The 18,873-nt window shown below is 39.5% G+C and overlaps 1 protein-coding gene across 2 annotated transcripts in view; it reads right to left on the bottom strand.

The window, feature by feature from the left end:
- CIT (citron rho-interacting serine/threonine kinase) overlaps positions 1-18,873 on the bottom strand; it is a gene marked incomplete at its 5' end in the record, with an annotated part of 67,535 nt that overhangs the window by 26,244 nt on the left and 22,418 nt on the right. Inside the window, 12 exons of one of the 2 annotated variants that reach the window (XM_083873573.1) lie at positions 1,264-1,461; positions 2,723-2,897; positions 5,490-5,599; positions 6,037-6,153; positions 7,845-7,940; positions 10,864-10,989; positions 11,357-11,497; positions 12,647-12,700; positions 13,256-13,309; positions 13,544-13,714; positions 17,209-17,328; positions 18,662-18,805. In XM_083873573.1, the coding sequence (XP_083729699.1) occupies positions 1,264-1,461; positions 2,723-2,897; positions 5,490-5,599; positions 6,037-6,153; positions 7,845-7,940; positions 10,864-10,989; positions 11,357-11,497; positions 12,647-12,700; positions 13,256-13,309; positions 13,544-13,714; positions 17,209-17,328; positions 18,662-18,805 (1,506 nt within the window). The remainder of the gene's footprint in view (positions 1-1,263; positions 1,462-2,722; positions 2,898-5,489; positions 5,600-6,036; positions 6,154-7,844; positions 7,941-10,863; positions 10,990-11,356; positions 11,498-12,646; positions 12,701-13,255; positions 13,310-13,543; positions 13,715-17,208; positions 17,329-18,661; positions 18,806-18,873) is intronic. The other variant, XM_083873574.1, reaches the window with a different exon arrangement.

Below are 18,873 nucleotides of genomic sequence, written 5' to 3'. Positions count from 1 at the left end.
CCATGACAGGAATAGCCCCAAGCCTACTGGGCTGGACTGTCTAACAGCAGCTGCTCCAGCACTACCAGTTTGCCCCATTAACTGGAGCAATAATTGAGTGAACACAGGTCATGAATATTCATCTGTTCCACTGCTGGGTAAAGATCCCAAGCGCATTGCCAGCCCCCTGGCAGTGATAGTGGCTGTTATGCAAAGCTTTCAGCTGGGAAGGGACTGCCTCAGTTCTGAGCAAAAAGAAACCCAAAGCCATTTCTATTCAGTTATTCTTAGGCCTCAATGCTGTTGCTGCACTTGCCCAGCCTGTGCCCACTTTAGAACTGAGGGAATGGTTCTGCCATTCATCTACCCAAAGCATCAGCATAAACCAGTGCCCGTGTCAGCTGAGCCCACCTCCCCTCTCAAAAACCAGCAATGGCAGCAATATTTGGAACAGTTCTTTGATTAAATGCCACTGGAGCATGAGAATGTACATTTTCAACACTTCCAAATCACAGGATTTGAAGGTCATTAAAGGCTGCTGCTCAAGGTGGGGGGTTAGCTGGTTGCAGGTCAAATTCTCTACCTGCATCCTTGGGAATCTTTTGTGAAAGAAATATTTCTTAGAATCAAACAGTTTGAAAGCATATTTCTGTGCTCAAGAGACAGCAACCAGCAGCATATAATCTAGAACTCCATTTACAGAGGGTAGGGGTGGAAGAGGGTGGCAGGACTTGAACTTTGTTTTCCTTTCTATCACTCACACACCTCACCAGACTGCAAGACACACATGGCAATTTTTAATGAAACAAGCATTGGAATAAAATTATGTGTTAGAACACTCTCCCTAGGAATTTGGTGGGGCTTTTTGCTCCCCTGAATAAGTGTCCTCAAAGCAGGGTAACTGATAGGAAAAAAAAATAATCATCAAAACCTTTATGACCATCAAGTACTTTCAAACTCATGAGGTATTATTTAAATAAGTTAAACTCCTAACAATACCAATTTCAGATGCAACTTTCATCTCAAAACAAAAATAATAATTCTCCTACAAGCCATCAGTCAATTCAGGCAACAATGAACCATTACTAGGAAGTATTCACATGGTTAAAGGTAAAATTTGACATTTTAGCCATTCATGCCTCTATCAACACAAGGCACAATCCATATCCATTTCTGAAAATTAAGAATTAGATCATATAAATTCCTTTTAACCTCTTTATGAAACATGCACCTACACAATTCTAGTGTGCATCTGCGGCTCCCAGGACAAGTTTCAGGGCTCACCGTGAGGGCTTGGATCTCCTCCTCTGCCTCGGCCGTGGTCTCCTCCAGCTCGGTCTTGGCCTCGCGGAGCTGGTTCTCCAGGGCTGTCCGTGCAGCCTGCAGCCCAGTGATCTGGGATTCCCTCTCCTGCAGGGTCAGCTGCAGCTCTGTCAGCTGCCTCTTCAGTTCCAGCTTTTGTTCTTCATGCTCTAGACTAACCTGAAGATAAAGTAGTATCCAAATGTAAGTTACTAACAACGACACAACAGGCAATGTAGTCTCATTTCAGAACCCAGTTTAAGATGCCATTGCCATGTCTATTCCCAGAATCACGTCCTGACAGACTGCTTAAGGCAATGAGAAATCAAGGACACGGCTTTGTCCTTGATTGTCCACACTTCCTAAAATCTACTGGTTTTCTTGGAAAAAACAACCTGGCATTTTGAAACAAGGGCACAAGAATAGTTCCAGCTGTAGCTCAAACATATCAAACATTAATATAAAATGTTGAAGTAGTTTGTGATGAACATTCTTCACTGAAGCTAAGAGTCTCTAAGGATCTTTATTTGAGAATCTCTAGGCATACATTACATATATTTTGCAATCAACTTCCATGTTTTATCTTCCCTTCAGATTCCTTTTAAAGAAACCCACTAGCTCATCCGGCTCTGGGTTTACCTGAATGGCTTCCGATGACAGTTTTCTTGCAGCATACAGGGATAAACATGTCACACCAGGGATAAGAAATTAACAACTAAAACAGTTCTCAGAGTTCAGAATCAATTCCAAACCTTAGCACCTTCTTCAGGCTCCCAGCTATCCCAAGGGAATCTGTCTGTTGTGCTTGAGGTGTGTGACAAGGCTGTCAGAAACCTTATCCTGGTCTCAGTCAGCTTCTGGCCAAAGAAGGACAGGTTGGTTGTCCATCAACCTTAGCTGAAGGCAAGATTTCAGCCTTAGCTGAAAATTAGTGGACTGAGACTGGAGAAGAATTTGTACATCCAAAGTAGTTAATACAAAGTCAAAAATGAAGCTCAGCTCACAGATCTTTAGAAGGCTATATTTCCATATTACTGCTAGATTTTCTTGCCAAAAAACTCTGAAAATGGTACATGAAGCAGCAGGTTCCTTTTTTCTTACAGCAGTTCTGTTGGGTCTTTTCTTTCTAAGCTGTAGGCTCTAAGGCTACAGGTTATCTCTGTCTGGTGATTGTACATTGCTGAGCTATTATTCTCTACCCAGACAATATTAGAAGGCTATTGTACAAACAAATATAGAAATAGAATTCTAAAAGTTCAGATTCGGGATGATAAGTCCTTAATACTTACATTAATTTCCTTTTATTGAACTGCCTTTTTTTTTCTTTAATTACTAATACACTTCCAAATACCACTACAAGTTAATTCTAGTTCTCATTGTATTGATGAAATGGGATAGATTTAAGAAAGTTTGTTGAGAGGGATTAGAGCCATGTTTTCACCTCTCTCAGCCGTGTCTCCAACTCTAGCAGGCGGTTCTTGTCAGTGTGATCTTGGTGACTCATCTTTTCCAATTGTTCTTCTAATTTTCGATTCTGGGCCTCCAACTTTCCAGCTTGTGTTTCCAAGTAGAACTTCTGTTGCCTGAGCTCTGAAATCATCTCCTCTTGGGCTTTCCTGATAGAAGAAATGCACAAGTGACAAACCCAAAATGCCCATAACATATGTCCTTGCACTGGGGTGGAGTAAGGAAGAGCACAAGTTTGCTGTTAAGTAGAACAGTTAAGTTCCTGGCTAAAATTCTACATTCCAGCTAAAAATAAAAAAAATAGAGTGCATTCATCAACATATGCCCAGAGCACTAAAATTCCATATTTGCCAGTTGCACAGACAATGAATCTTGCAGAGGGTAATCTATAATGCTATTAAAGATACAATCCATTTTCCTCACTTCATCAGTTCATTGTCACATGTTTTTCTATAGGGGAAAAATAAATTCTAGGAGTTGCCTTCTCACAGGGTATTTCCATGAGAGAAGAGGAACCCCATGCTTTAGGACTGGGGGTAGTGTGGTTGGGGGTTGTTTTGTTGGGGGCTTTTGAAAGTTGTAATGGACATAGAACTTGACCTACACTGAAGTGAAGCTTTGCTGTCTCTGATCAAAGCCTTAATCCACAATCCAGACAAAAATAATTACTTGTTCTCATAAGAATTTTGAGAGCTGGCAATGATTAATTATTACCATTTGAAATGGACACCCTCAAAAAAAAAAAAAAAAAAAGCAAAAAGGGGTCTTTCTGCATTATTTACAGTTCCTGGAATTGTGTTATCATGCATTGGAAAATTCTGCCTCAGAGTGCTTTCTACTTAGAAGCCTCACAAAGCTCTACATATATTAATGAATTAATATTTTAAGAAGTTCACTGTGAGATAAGCTGTTATTAATCCTATCCCAGAGAAATTATGTGGGTTGCCCAAGATCAAATAGGAAGACTTAACAAAACTAAAAATAGAACTTAAGTCTTCTGACTCACATTTCTCTGCACTGCAAGCAAAGCCACCCTTTCACCCTCTCTGTTTTTTTAATTTACCTCTACAGATTATTGTCAGCCAGAACTGTCAAATGGTGTTATTTCATTTCCTGCTGTTTACTGGGCTATCTTCTCAGGAACCTGATAATCATTGGTTTCCTCAGATACTGCTGGAACAAAAGCTTGCAGAGCTCCCCTCTCCTCTGAAGGGTTTAATCACTAGCTCTCCTCTTGATGCACGCTCAGATTAGCTGCAGCTTTTGTGAGTTCAAAACACAGTCCAACAACAATTTATACATTTTCAACAGCCCAATTCACAAAATAAGCACAAATTCATTAACTATCTGCATGCATAATTAAGCAATTTTCTCTCAAAATGTTGCTAATTCTGTACCACTTCCTACCAATCCCGCAAAGTTCATCATTTGACAATATGTCTGTCAATAATCTATTTTGAATTGTATGTTAAAACATTATTATATGTTTTTCTTGTTTTCTGTGGCTCTCTAGTCAAGGATATGGCTCCCAGAGAATGCTGTAAGTCCTTACACTCAGTTCAGCACCCATGACTGAGACACTCAACCTTCCATACACTTCCCAGCTCCACCTTGAGACATTTCTGTTTTATTTTAGACTGAAGGTAAGTTATGGCTTTTGCTGCCTCAACAAACTCCCTGGGTGATTAGCTGGAGGTCATCTGGAGCATTAAGCAATACAATCAAATTCCTCAGTTATTTCTGTGAATATTTTTGGCTGCCCAGGTTAAAATAACTTGCAAGGTATTTGAAATGCAAGGAAAATTGGAGCCATTACATATCTGGAGGCATAATGACCACAGAAAAGGAATGAAACCAAAGCAAATCTCTGCCAAAACTCGACCTTGTCTGATTCTATTCAGCATTAGAGGTGAATCTATCCAAGTGCTTCCCACAAAGGCACTGCCTGATGTTGGATCCAGCAGCTGATCGACACTGAAACCTTTGTGCAAACCAAGCTGGTGAATCTCTGAACTCAATATGGGCAAATTACTGTTTTAGCCCTGCTCTGCAGGATGTATCAAACAGTCCATGCTTTTTCCTACACTTGAAGTAGAACACCTCTAGGTCATTTATGAAGGAAAAACATCACTGTAAGGATAAGGAATCTCAGCTAAAATCCAAAGAAAAATAAAGTTCAGGCAGATGAAAGGATCTGAAACAGAATTCAAAATCAGGCAGAGAAATTCTTGGCTTAAAAATCTAGTGTTCTTCCTTGTCTTCTCATCCATCAAGGCATGATGGAATGTTTGTGAGTGAAGGGTGTTTAATGTTTTCAATTTCAAAATGATGCGTCAGGGGAACTGAGTAAAATATAAATTTATTAGCACTGTTTATGTTTAAAGAAAGAATGTGTGCTTCTCCAGGGGTATTTCAGACAAAGTTATTAGTATTCATTTAACATATTTGGCAAACCTACACAAATCACCTGCCTTAGGAAATGCTCCAAAGTAAACACTGTAATACAAACCAATTTTCCCAGTCATGTTTGAGAAAACACAAAATACACAGCGAGCCCCAACTATTTGAAGAACAAAGCTCATTTTTGAAAGGCTATCACTGAAAAACAAGCAGGGAGTACAGCAGGCCTGCAAAAAAGAGCCACTTTTACACGGTGAATCAGAGAATCATTTCAATTGGAAAAGGCTTTAAGGTCATCTTCCTGAGACCTGTTCAGCAGTGACAGCAGCTGCCACACTTACATGTTCCTCTGGGTAAAGAGGCTGCTATTTGCTGCCAGTTTGTTGGCCTCAGACAATTCCACAATTCTCTGCTCCAGTGACCTGATCTTCGAATCCATTGCATTGATCATCTGAAACATAGCAGTGAGGCCTTTGAGGCCGCGCCACGCGAGCGGTTACAAAAATAAAGTTTATTAAAAAGTCTGAACTTTTTCCAGAAACAAAAAGAACTAAAAGAAAACTGATCAAATGGCCAAAATGAGCAACACAGATGCAATTACTGGAGCTATTTGCAGCTGCTTTCTGCTGATTTAATGTTAGGAAAACAACCATTATCGAGGCACAAAACAAGGGGGAAAAAATGAGCTGCACGGCTTTTTTAAGGAAATATTCTTGAAGATACTCTGAATTTAAAAAAAAAAGTGTTTTAAAATTCATATTAATCAATGAATTTCCTTCAAAGCAGCTCAGCAGCACTACAGAACCTCAAACAAGATTATCTTGCTTGAAATCAGCCTCAGAAAGCTACTCTTCAAACAGCTTTGATTCTCAGCTCAACACCACATACCGCCTTCTGTTCAGCCAGGACTTTGCATTTCTCACGTGCTTCTTCTTCATGTCTTCTGAGCATATTCTCAAGTGCTTCCTTATCTGCAAGATCCTTCTTCATCTGATTTTCCAACACCTAAATGAAGACATTTCTTTTGTCTAAATTATATCTGTTTCATGGGCAAAGGGCAAGCAGAAAGAAAATCATCAATATAGATTTTTTTTTGGTAAGCAATTGGTCATATCTCAAGCAAAATTAAATCCATGACGTAATTGCATAAAATCCATGGAAGAACAAACTCCAAAAAGAGCACTCAGTATCTCTGAAGACTGAATTTAACAATAAGATTTTATAGAGATATAGAGATAGTGTAGATTTTGTAATTATTAAGTTCTATAAACTGTGTTCAATAATTGTTCCAGCCTAATGCATAGAAAACAGAAAAGACTCTCTACCCCAATATGTACAGCAGAAGAAATAGGAAAGTGCCCATCCTTTGACTGCCCTACCAACATGGCTCACAAGTAATTTGAGTTCCATAGGTATGGATGAGAAAGCAGCTGAGACTACATGAATTCTTCCAGTCAGAAATAAAAATCTAACAGCAAAGTAAAAAACTTCTTTTTGTGGCTCAAATAGCTATCATTTGGAACAGGCTTAAAGTAATGAATGGCTACATTTTTCTAGAAATGCATGTTGTGTATGTATGACCAGAGTTCTAAATCAAGTGTTAAACTGAAGGTCTCTTCTTCCAAAGACAAGTTTTTCAAAGGCACAAATTCTGGACACCAGAGAATTTTCCAGTTACAAAACCCAGTGTCCTGTTTTATCCCTTTGAACCTCTTTCACCCGGCTTCCTGATTTCTCCTATTAAACCCCACATCATAGGGCCCCATAATTCACCAGTTCTCTTTTTATTTTCATTCTTTTTCCAATGCCTATCCTCTTTTCCAGTTTTTATATCTTCTTTCTCAACATCTACATCTGATCTTCCTGGCTTTCTATCACTCTCATTACTGATAACCACATCCTCTGATCTGCCAGCAAATCTTCTTACTTCTCTTTTTTTCCTTCATATTTCTCCCAGAGAAATTTCTTCTCTCATCTTAAATACCATATCCTCTCACATTTAAGCAAAAATGTAGAATTAAAGTACTAGATAAATGTACAAGATAAAGACTGTTTCTACTGAGAATAATTTGTTCTTAGCAAAGATTCTTACAAAATGCATTTACTGGCTGTCATACTGCAAGTTCTTTAGAAAAATCCTTACCAGTGCATATTCCTATTTGCCAGCTTGTTTTTCCTAATTTTAGATGGTGTCTATTTCTAACTGTTTGTTAATGCTACTCTGGAAAAGACAAAAACAAAGTGGGTGGTTTCTGTGGCTTCTTGGCAGATGTTCCAGCTCCAAGATGGAATTTCAGAAATGGTCTACTATTTGCTGCATTTAAAACTTGCAGGTAGGCTGAGTGAACACTCATAGAAAATCAGGGGGAACTGAAACCTTCTTCAGGGTGTGAGATCCAACAGCATTAACTATGTATTATTTAGTCAGCAGAAGTCAAATTACAACCAACAAATGCCTTCCTATAGTTCTGGCTTCAAATGCTACCTCTCCTAATCCAGTGCCACACCCAAATAAGGTACAATGGCAGAAAAAAATAGGAGAAAACTGATTTAGATTTCACTAAGCACCCTCAAAATTGCAGCAATGGTAACAAGAAGGCAACTCACAAGACAAAGCAATCAGAGCCTAAAGGCAACTGTTTTTCCCTGAACTCATTCTACCCACTAAAGCTTGTAGGAAGATAAGATATTTTTACTTTGAGTTTCTCCTCATAGAATTGCTCCTTCTGTTTCAGCTGCAGCTCCAGATGTTGTGCTGCGATCTGAGCCTCACGGTGCTTTTCCTCCAGCTCCTAAAAGCAGCAAAAATTCATATTCAGACACAAGGAAATGGTAGGTGCTGTGAGTATGTGTTACACAGGTACCAAACAGTCATTCTCTTTTTTAAGGCTTCACCCTATAAAAATCCCAAGTCCAGGGCTGTCATGGTGAAAAAAATAAGGCATTATGAGACCTGAACATTATCAACTTTAAATATTGCTGCTGACCCATCTACTGCAGAGTGGGAACACTGCTAAGGACAAATATTTCTACTTCCATGGTAAGAATCTCCATCTCCTAGTAAAATATACCCAAAGATAGGCCAAGGACATTTGGTGAAAACACATAGTTATAAACATTTTATAGCTGCAGTGGCATCACAGGAAGTTCAGATCTATTTTTAACAAGGTCTCTCACTTGTTTTCTTACAGCAAACCTCAATAACGGGGTACTGCTGTCTGTGCTTTTCATTCTGCATTCAGAGGGGGAATAGCATTTACTTTGCTGTATTCCTTGGACAAATGTTGTCAGGAATGCTATTTATAAATGGCTTCAAAAATGAAAAGTGCAGGATGCAATATATGTGGTGGAACATAGCAGAATCTTCCTAGCCTCTTTATTTCACATCAGGTAGTTTCAGCCATGCACAGGAAGGACTTAAATAATTTGCATTTCAGAAATTAGCTATTTCTGCAGTCTGACTATATTATTTGGGGTCTATCTCCAATCACCTTTCAATAGGATGCCTCTCAAGAACCAAGCTTACAACTCTGTGCTCATTTATTGTCATATTTGCCATTCCAACATTTCCTCGGAACAGGAGCAGGTCCAGGTTTGTCATTCACTACCACTGGGCTGACTCTTGTGCATAGACAGGTTCAGGTGATGAGGTGCATCTTGCATTCTCCTGTCTGCCCTCATTACTGCATAGCACAGGAGAATTTCCTGATAGTTGTGTGTGTTTTAGTACTTCTCATAGTATTCTGATATGCTTTTTCCTATCTTCCTCATCTTGAAGGTTTTTTTGCTCCAGTAATTGCAATAGACCTCCTTTTCCAGAAGTGAGAATCAAAGAGGAGGTTCACCAAAAGTAGGTCATCAACAGTGCCTAGTCCCTGACACTCCTGCATGGAATGGAGATTGCTGCTTTTTGCAATTGAAATATGTCTCCCAGCAACAAGAGGGACAACTCACCTCCCCCAGAAACCCACACGTTTCAGGTCCTGGCAGAGAATCAGACAACCAGATCAGCAGCAGCTTCAAAGCTCCCAGCATCAGACTGCTCATATTGTAGCAGAAGCTTCACCAGTTCCTGCAGTGGCACTTAACAGCCAGTGTGGGCTTAAAAAGGTAATCTCTTACCATTCCTGCTCTCACTCAGTATTCTCTATGTAGCACTGGCTTTGTTATTGGCATCACAGCAATGATCTGCACTTTCAGGCAAGCAGAAGTATCTTCTCTAACTTGTTTCTTACTTCTTCATCAGTTCTATACAGACAGATGAGCAGGTACTTCTCAGGTACTGCTACATGAGTGTACATGAAAACCATGCCTTTATTCAACAATTTCCTCCTTATTATATGCAACTCTGTATCTTCAACTCTTACCTCTCTATAGCAGGAAAAGTCAAAAATGTTTGAAGAGAAAACTTGAGGGAAGGTACAGGGTAGGAGTGGAGGAAAAAAATACCAGTACCCTGTGCTCCCAGATCAGTTGCAAGGGACTAGGAAAGACTCTGTAGGATTATTTCTTCAATGCCTGTTTGACTTTTTTTTAATAAAATACTTTTGTACCTCTCCAACGTTCTGTCAGGACTCCATGGAAACTATCTATAAGAAGAGCTAAACATATCTCTTGGTGTAAAACAATTAGTCGATATTTCTGCCTTCCCTTCCACTTTCTCCTCCACAGAGAACATAATCAAAACCAAGGAACAATCCCCAAATACACAAGAGAGGCTTATGAAACAATTCGAAGTTTTACACTATTTCTAAACATAAAGTTGGCTCTGTGCCCAGCACAACCATAGTCTCCCACTTACCATGCACTCCTGCTATCAAAACAATTTGAAAGGAACAGCACTACTAAAGAACTGATTCTACCTTTTCTTGAGAGTGCTCAGCATTCTGATGCTAAAGTCTATACACCCAGAACAAGCCTAGGTCATCTGTTGATGCCAAATATGTTTATTTTTACATTTCCATTTGGCCTTCCTCAGGTGTGTCTCATCTTGGGATTACTACCAGTAAAATGTAATCCTTTTTTTCCTTGTCATATTGGCAACACACAGAGAAAATTCATGAGGAAGGCAATATAAATTTAATTATTCCATTATTAAATTATGCTTTCTGTCCCAGGGAAGCAAAGTTATTAGAAACACCCTTTGCTCTTGATCCACTAGAGACTGACATACTTACTAACTTGCCTTAATAGTTTTAACCAGGAGAGAAACAAGAAATTGCCAACAGAGAAGTTATGTGGGTGCAAATGGTTTCCTAACAAATATCTTTGGAGATGAACAGTTTGGATGACTAATTTCTCTCTGCTGCAAAATGTAAGCATTTCTAATAGATCTGACCTCTAAATTCCTCTGCAATTTACTTAAAAGAGAGATGTTTTTGTTGTTGCAGTAATCCGCCCTCAGAATGTTTTACCTCTGAAACAATCACTAGGTAAAGAATTTAAATATTCCTGTGTTGAGTGAAAAGTTTTCCCACTGAGATGACTCCACTTTTGAAGCACTATTAACACTAAAGGCACAGGAGTGAGTTTGTAACTAGAGGTGCAAATAGTATTTGAATGCTTAAGCTTTCTCCAGTATGACTGGTACAAGAAAAAAAATCCCTTTATTCAACAATTTCCACCTTATTCAATGCAATTTGATATCTTCTGATTATTCCATACCCCTTTCTTACAAACTCTTACCCTCTAAGTTTCATTTTCACCTCTGCTCACCAGAATTTTTTCTGCCATCTGTTGAATCTGTTGAGATTTAGTTTGAATATCTTCTTTTAGGCGGTTTTCTCTCCGTTCCACAGTCTCCAATCTCTTCACTTGATTCTCCAGAGAATGGCGCCGTTCCTGCAGAGCAAAAATGAGCTGCTGTTTTGGCCACTCAACTCTGCATTAGCACAAAGCAAGGAGTAGTTTCTAGAGAAAACAGGCTGAAGCAGTCAATATACGGCTGGCTTTCATTTTTTGAATCTTCATCTCAGCCCAAATCCCCCAGGCTAACCACATGTCCTTATTGACTCCTCACTGAAAATAAAATCTCTGTTTTCCTCAAACAAATATGTTTTTTAATTAAAAATAGATTAATGTCTAACAGCTATTTCCCCTGAAGAATTACTACAGGAATACCTGCTGCTCAGAGCCACCCAGGTGAGGGTTCCTAAACTAAGACACATCCCAATAACTAATTGACTCTAGACAGACACTCTGCACTCACCTCCGCTTCAAGCAATTTTTTCTTCATGCTTTCATTAGAATCTTCCCTGTTCTGCAGTTTCTCCAACTCCTTTTCAGCTCTCTCCTTTGCCTGACGGATATTCTGCAGGAGCTCTGTTGCCTCTGAGCTGGCTTTTACAGCCTGAAGGTCAAGAGAGAAGAAAACAGAGATATTATATGAAAAGCACACACAAAAATTTGCTGTGTGAAAGGTTCAGAACTTCAAGATGGTCAACATTCTCAATAAAACCACTACAGAACCTTTGGTTTAACAGTTTAAATTAACATGTGCAGGAGTCCAAATTTTAACTTCTGCTACATAATTTTGACTTCAATTTCACAAAAAAAATTTAAAATTTAGGATACACGTTTGTCTTGCTATACTGCAAGTTACTTGGCTCTGCATCCTGAAATTTATGTCTATCCCTAAATGCGTCCCAAGTTCTTTAAAAGAATTCACAAAATACTCTTACTAAAGGACAAGGAGAATAACCTGTTGGCCCACAGATAATTCCTTGGCATTAATGCAGGTAGAAAAGGAGATAGGGGATTAAAACATGACTGTTTTGAAATATTAGAAATATTACTTCTATGTAGTTTTGGCCTCCATGTTCATGATCATTAACCCTTGAAATAGCCCTCTCTCAGCAGGTGCCAAGTTTGAAAAGCTCAGTCAGGGGATTATGACAACCCCTTTCTTTCCTGCTGAAGGATTCCAATAAAAGAAGTTCCCTGACTGTTCTTACAGTGACACCTCAGGTGCCAGACTGACCATGACAGCAAATCTTAGATATTCTGCACTACTTTCAGGAGACATTGATAAGGTGTTATAATTCTGTTGTGAATCCTTTTCATTCAACATTTTTACTGTGAAGAACCTGTGAAGAACTGAACTGTCAAGTGATTAAAGCAGAGTACACTGGGAGACTAAAGCAAGTCCAACATGTGTTTTACTAGGGAGCTAAAACCAGCTGAACTCTTCAGAAGCAAGGGACCAGTGCAGTGTCCAGGGCATACCCAAACAGGCCTTTAAATGAGAATTTCTCTACACTACTCCAGTTCTGACTCAGCTTCATTTGTAAAAATAAACACTGTTGACATGTCTTAAGAGCCAAAAGCATACTGAGAGCACCAGTGATTTCAGATACCAGTTCCCACCCCCTTTTCCTTATCATCCCCCAAGCTATGACTAATTCTATTTTTGAGGGTAAAACAAAGTGCATCCCTCCTCTTCATTAAGGTTTCACCGGGAAATCTTGTGAAACATTCACTTTCACCACCCAGTTATTACCTTTGTCAGCTTTTCCTGCAGCTCCTGGATTTTGGCCTGCTGCTCTGTATTGATCTATAGTTAGATAAAAAAAGATAGAGGGAAAGAGTCAAAACCAAAGAGGAGAAGATGCTCTTTTGCTTATGATACCATATGTGTCTTAAGTCACTTCCCAAAAATCTTGGTTTCCCCCTTGTAATTCCAACACACCAAAAGACTCCTTGGCAAATCCATTCCCATTTTGCTAACTTCCAGTTGATATAATATTTTGGCTACCAAGGAGATTGTTCAGTGTGAGAACACTCAGAATTCTTTTTGCTTTTTATTTGCTGTTCTTTCTGAGTAAAGAAAACCCTGATGTATCCCCAGCCTTACTCCAAACTCAGATGACACATAACAGCCTGTCTTTGCCTGGCTTCTCAACATAATCCTTTAGGAACAGGTTATCCAGAGACAGCTTTATATCAAATCAGAGAGAACAGTGAATCACATCAAGATGTCTTCAAACACATGAAAGGGAGTGGGGGCTGTGAGGCCATTCATGCCACTGACTAGCCAAAGACTTTCTTGGTTTCTGTACATAAAATGAAACACCCAGGAAGCAAAATCTAGGACACTGAAGTAACATACCTTTTCCAGTTTGGAATACAACTCTCCTGCCTCATTTTTTCCTTGATCTTTAACCTGTAACTTAAATATAAAATACATGAAAATCTCAGGAAAAGCTAGGCTTCTCTCCAGTCAGTACCTCTTGCAATTACACAAAATATAAGTCACATCATGAAAAACACGTTGTGTTAGTTATACGAACCACGCTAATCTTTGAAGGGCACACCCACAACTTGTGTGTGCATGTGTCAAACAGCACCAGATACTCCAGCAAGCTTCCAGCCCCCTCTCCCATGAAGCCTAAACTACCTTTTGCAGTTTGTTGTGGCATTCGGCAGCTTTACGTTTGAATTCCTCAGCTGCCAGGCGGGACTCCCTCAACTCCGACTCGTAGAGATCGCTGCGCCTGCGAGCTGAGATCAGATCCTCCTCTAGCTGATTCATCATCAGCCTCATCTCTTCTACTTGAGCTTGGTATTCCTGTAGTTGGGGTGGAAGGGAAGGAGAAGGGATTACAGTTTAGAGGCAACAGGGGTAAATGCCTGGAGCAGCAGATTCCAGAATACTGACTGCAGGCAACAGATGCATTTAAGAGCATGTAGAAGAAAGGTAAAGTACAAAATGAAACAGTAAAAACTAAATAAAAAAACATCCATGGTGTTCTGGTTTGAATCTTGCCAACTCAATCTTTCAACTCAATACCTCAAAGTCAAAACATCGACTTTTTGAGAGTGCAGGAACATATACATACAAATGATAAAAATTACTTACATTTCTAATTTCTGAAACAGAAATGTGCCTTTGAGTTGATGTCTCTACTAAATGCCCAGATGCTCCCTCAAGATCTATTTTCTCAGGCTGATAACATGACAGTTACCACAGATCTGCACAGTTTGGGTAAAAGGAAAGAAGGAGAAGCAGAGGGATAGCACACACTGGCTTGCAGCCATCAGCTACTTTCTCCTAACAGAGTTAAAAAGGATCATATTGCTCACTATGGGAGACAACCTAAAATCAAATATCTTAGAAAAACTATCTAAAACTCACATTGCTCATAGAATATTTGCTTATACAGGCAGATATAAAGACTCCCCATGTAGGAGACTGCAAGACAGGGCATTTGGATGGGGAAGGTAGGAAAAGAAAAGAACATTTGAATTGACTATCTCAATGAGACTGGGAACTCAAACTGAGACTAGCTTGAGAGATTGCTTCACATATCTGCATTGGAAGAAAAGAATTTAATTGTGTTTAACATTTACTAGGTCCTGTAAGTATGCATTTCATAAAATTACTCTAAAGCAAAAAAAAAAAACCCAAAAAACACCCATACCAAAAAGCCCTCTCCAAAATCAAAGTACTTTTTATGAAGGTGAGAAGAAGTAGAAAACATGCACATCAAGAGTTCAGAACAAAGATTGTGAAGGGCTGACAGTGGGGGAGTCTATCTTTCTTTCCATTTTAATATCTTACAGTATGCCTGACTACCCCCATATTCAGAAGAGTAACTGTCTCGTGACAGAATCAGGTTTGTCATCGCTCCCTCCAGACAGGCAGCTGCCTTCAGCTCGACGAGTGACTGCATGAGCACTGACCCTGATGGCAGCCCCTCATTCTCCAGCATGGAGAGCTTATGCAGATATTGAAAGAAGCCAGGCCTTTAGCAGACTGCTTTACTGTCCCTTACAGGGAGCAAGGAATGGCTTATAATCCCAAAATTGGTTCTTCACTTTGTAAGCCAGACAGGGCCCTACTCTTTCCAGTTTGTCTCCTATGGAAGGATGATATTATTTTCTTTCTGGAAAGAATTAGAGCTTTTTTCTAATAACAAAGCATGTATTAACTCAAATATTCTTTTCATACCAATACATTTCTGAACAAAAAAGACAGAATGGTATGAAGGAATAAGTGTTCTGCCCAGAAATCATAATTTGTTTAGACTTCCTAAAATACTGGGCTTTTCTATCAGCAAACACCTGACCAAAGAATTACAGGTATGACAATAGTTGCCACTGTGACAATGAGCAATTGGGAAGGGAGGAGAATGGGGAAGGAGAAAAGAAGAAAGAAGAGGCAATAATTAGTAATACTTCAGGTTTTCTTGTTTCATCACATTTGCAAGACTGTCTTTGAGTAAGATCAGGTCAGAGGAACAGGCCACACCACTCAAGGCGACACAGAACAAATGTCTGAGATATGCGTTGGTCAGAGTTTTAAAATACCAAGAGGTATTTAAGCACAGATTACTAGACAAGTTCAGGGCATGTACCTGAAGCAAATCACATCAGGGAGCTACACAGAAATGAGTGGGGCTTTCAAAAAAATACAGATTCAGATTTGTTGCAAGTTTGTTAGTGCAGTTCTTCATCAAATAACAACTAGAGCACAGGTTTAGTTAAAACAAAAAAAAAACCAAAACAAAACGAAAACCAAACACACATCCCAAGCAAACAAAAAACCCCACAAACCCACCATGTTCTTCTATCCAAGTACCTGAGGTTAAGTTGAACCTACAGCTTCACCCTGAAAATAACAAATGCCTAATTATTGGGCTTTGAAGATTCTGATTTGCTGTTGATTTGACTCATTGTCTCTCAAGCCTCAGGTTTCCAACAGCAAAACTCAAAGGGGCTCTTCCAATTCCCAGTTCCCTCTGACTTAAAAATCATGGGTCAAACCTTTAATGGCCAAGATCCACCTGCTCATATAAGTCAGCACAAATCTCTCAGCATTTTTTGGTTGCCACGTTCTTACACTTGTGTTTCAGGGAGCTCAGAAGGCCACCACAACATGAAAGTCTGCAGGATTCATTTGTTGAACTAAGCAGCCTCTTTATGTCATTGTGAGTCTTCACAAGCCAAATTAAGAGATTCTGGGACAAAGCGTTTGATTAAAAATTACTTGCATTATGTTTCCTCTGTTACATGTGTCTGCACTGCCTAAGAATCCACGGATATTTAAAATCATCAAAAATGTTCCCCATTTCAGTATTTAAAGCAACTTTGCTAGCAAAGCACCAGAAGAGAGAGCAGGGAGCTTTAAATCCCTTGTATTACATAAAACAACCACCCAGAAGAATGCTAGGGAAGTCTGTGGAGGCCAGCTACATCCAGAGGGTTGGGTTTGCATTTCATTACTTTTTACATAACAGCTACTCATGTCTGGAGAATTATTACTAAGGTTTTTGGGCTTCCTTGTCTCAGAGACTTTGAAATGAGTCAGTTAATGTTTGTAAAGTGCTTTGAAGATGAAAACCAACATATAATCACAAAGAATTGTTTGAATGCTATAGCAAATTTCAATTTCTTTTTCTCAATGCTGTATGTTGCTGTTAATTCATAAAAGTGAATGGGTTGTCCCTTGAAATGGCCATATTTGTCACAACGTTTTCATTTAATTTTGACTCTTTTTGTTATGAGCAACTATGCAAATTAATAAATTTTCAACATTCTTTGGGTGGAAAAGAAAATAATTTCACCTTTGCAAACAGAATGAACCAGGAAAAGTTAGGCAACACACATTCTATTTTGAAATGCCATAAGCATTTTAAATTGTAAGATAAATTAAAAAAAAATTAAAATAACCCACAAAATTCAGGTTAGCTCAGTTCTCTCCCATGTGAAGATTCATTAACTTGTGGAATTTCCATACCTTAACCATTTAAAATGGATAGGTCATTTCTAGTGCAACATGTTACTAAAGCATTGCAACTTTCTCCTAAACTGAGTGTATAGACAAAGTACTTTCAGGTCTAAGAAAAGAAAAACGTGAAGTTTGGAGTTTGTGCTTACTTGCAGAACACACAAGTGGAATTTTGTCACTTGCTGTATTGTTCAGGAACCCCTGTGAAATCACACAGCTTGGGAGTTATCACAGCCTATCAACACCGAGCGCAATCCTGGCACCAGGGCTAGAATATGCCAAGAATGCCTATTTGTGGGCAGCCACCCTGCTCCCCAAAGAAGCAGGAATACCTGTTCTTTGATCTCTTGCAGTTTTCGGCTTTGCTCTCTGATATCATGAAGTAGCTGTAGTGCCTTATCATCTTCCTGAGACACCTCCATCCGTGCCTGCTCCAGGCTGCGCTTTAAGCTCTGCAGAAAGTAAAATGTTCAATACACAGGCTTTGGTTTCTCAAATGGTTGTATAATGAAGATCTTTAGTTACACAAATGCCTCTTTGACTGCAGTGAGGCATCAAAAAAAATGGAGGCACCAATGATGGAACCCTAATGAAATTCATGGCCAGAGCTGCTCCTATCTGAACAGAAGCAGCCCATTTTACCAACACTGTTTACTCAACTTAAATCTTAGTTCAAATCTCCACTTCCTCATATCAGGTTTACAGACAGAAACCAACACAGATCACAAAAGGCATCCATTATTGACAGCATTTATCTATATTTTATCCAGCACTATTAATTCACAACCTAGATACAATCCTTCAACTTCATGTTACTTACATTTTTCTTGTTGCTGTTAAGTGAGTCAGATGCTTTAATCATTGTTAAATTTCTATAAGGAACAGAAGAGCTGAGTCTACATCTCAGCACGTGCCTTACCTCCAAATTTGGAGTCACCAGTGGAGTGGTGCTCCTATTAACTAACTGAGTGTTATTCATCAACAGAAAGATACAAACTGAATTTTATTTCTTTACCTAGCAGCATTCAGTATAGGAAAATCACTTGGCCCCATTTTAAGATGTTCTTCCCAACAAACCAAGACATCAGAAATGGTTTTTAATTCTCTGGAACAGAGTATTAGCTGCATTTTTGTTCTTGGTACAAGAGAGGAAACATAATTGTGTATCTAACTGAAAATACAGAGACTATCAACTAGAATGAAAATATCCTCACTGGAATATTGCCAGTGACAACTGGGCAGACATTCCAGCTCTCATGAAAAATGATCCTTGAAGACACGGTTTTACAGCCTCATTTTTATATTCTACCTGAAAAATAGCACCTGTCCTAGAGGCTCCCTGACACTGTGCTGGGGAATGGGATCAGTCTGAACTCAGGACACCACAGATGGAGGCAACACCACTGCTTCCTAATCCTATTTGTTCTTGAAGATTTCTGTCTAGGCACTGATTAGGCCCCATCCTCTTCCGGCTAAGAGACCTTCAAGAAGCACAATCCAGGCATGTTCTAGCACAGCCAGTGAGACAAACATCACAAAGAGTTTCAGCAAGACCAGGACAGTAGTCACTCCTGCATGATCTAAGCACATGACCATGAAACAACATCTGAATAAAACTACCAATCAAGCTTTTGCAAACACTTCAGGGCTCCATGTTCAACAGATAGCCTCTCACATAGTATTTTCTCTCCATCAAGTACCCCACTGAAAGCATGATGGAAGAGAAAGACAAAGACCACCAGATTTCAGGCCTTCAAAGCTGAAAGGACTGGTGTAAGGGCTCACACTGCATTCTGTGATATAGGTGGCCAGGTCCTGCTCCAGGAGGGATCGCTGGGTCTCAGAGGCTTTCAGTTCCACCTCCTTTTGGCTAAGTACAGCCTCCACCTCTGACACTCTCCGGTGCAACCGCGTCATTTCCTGCTCCATCTGCAATAAATATCAAGAGGTTATAAAGGGGGGCTTCAGAAGCTTTGTTAACTGCTACTTTCAGAGCT

The sequence above is a fragment of the Zosterops lateralis genome, assembly GCF_965231275.1.
Source record: "Zosterops lateralis genome assembly, chromosome: 17".
Classification (NCBI taxonomy): domain Eukaryota; kingdom Metazoa; phylum Chordata; class Aves; order Passeriformes; family Zosteropidae; genus Zosterops; species Zosterops lateralis.
Note: the sequence above shows the minus strand (reverse complement) of the source record. Positions and strands in the feature narration are given on the sequence as shown.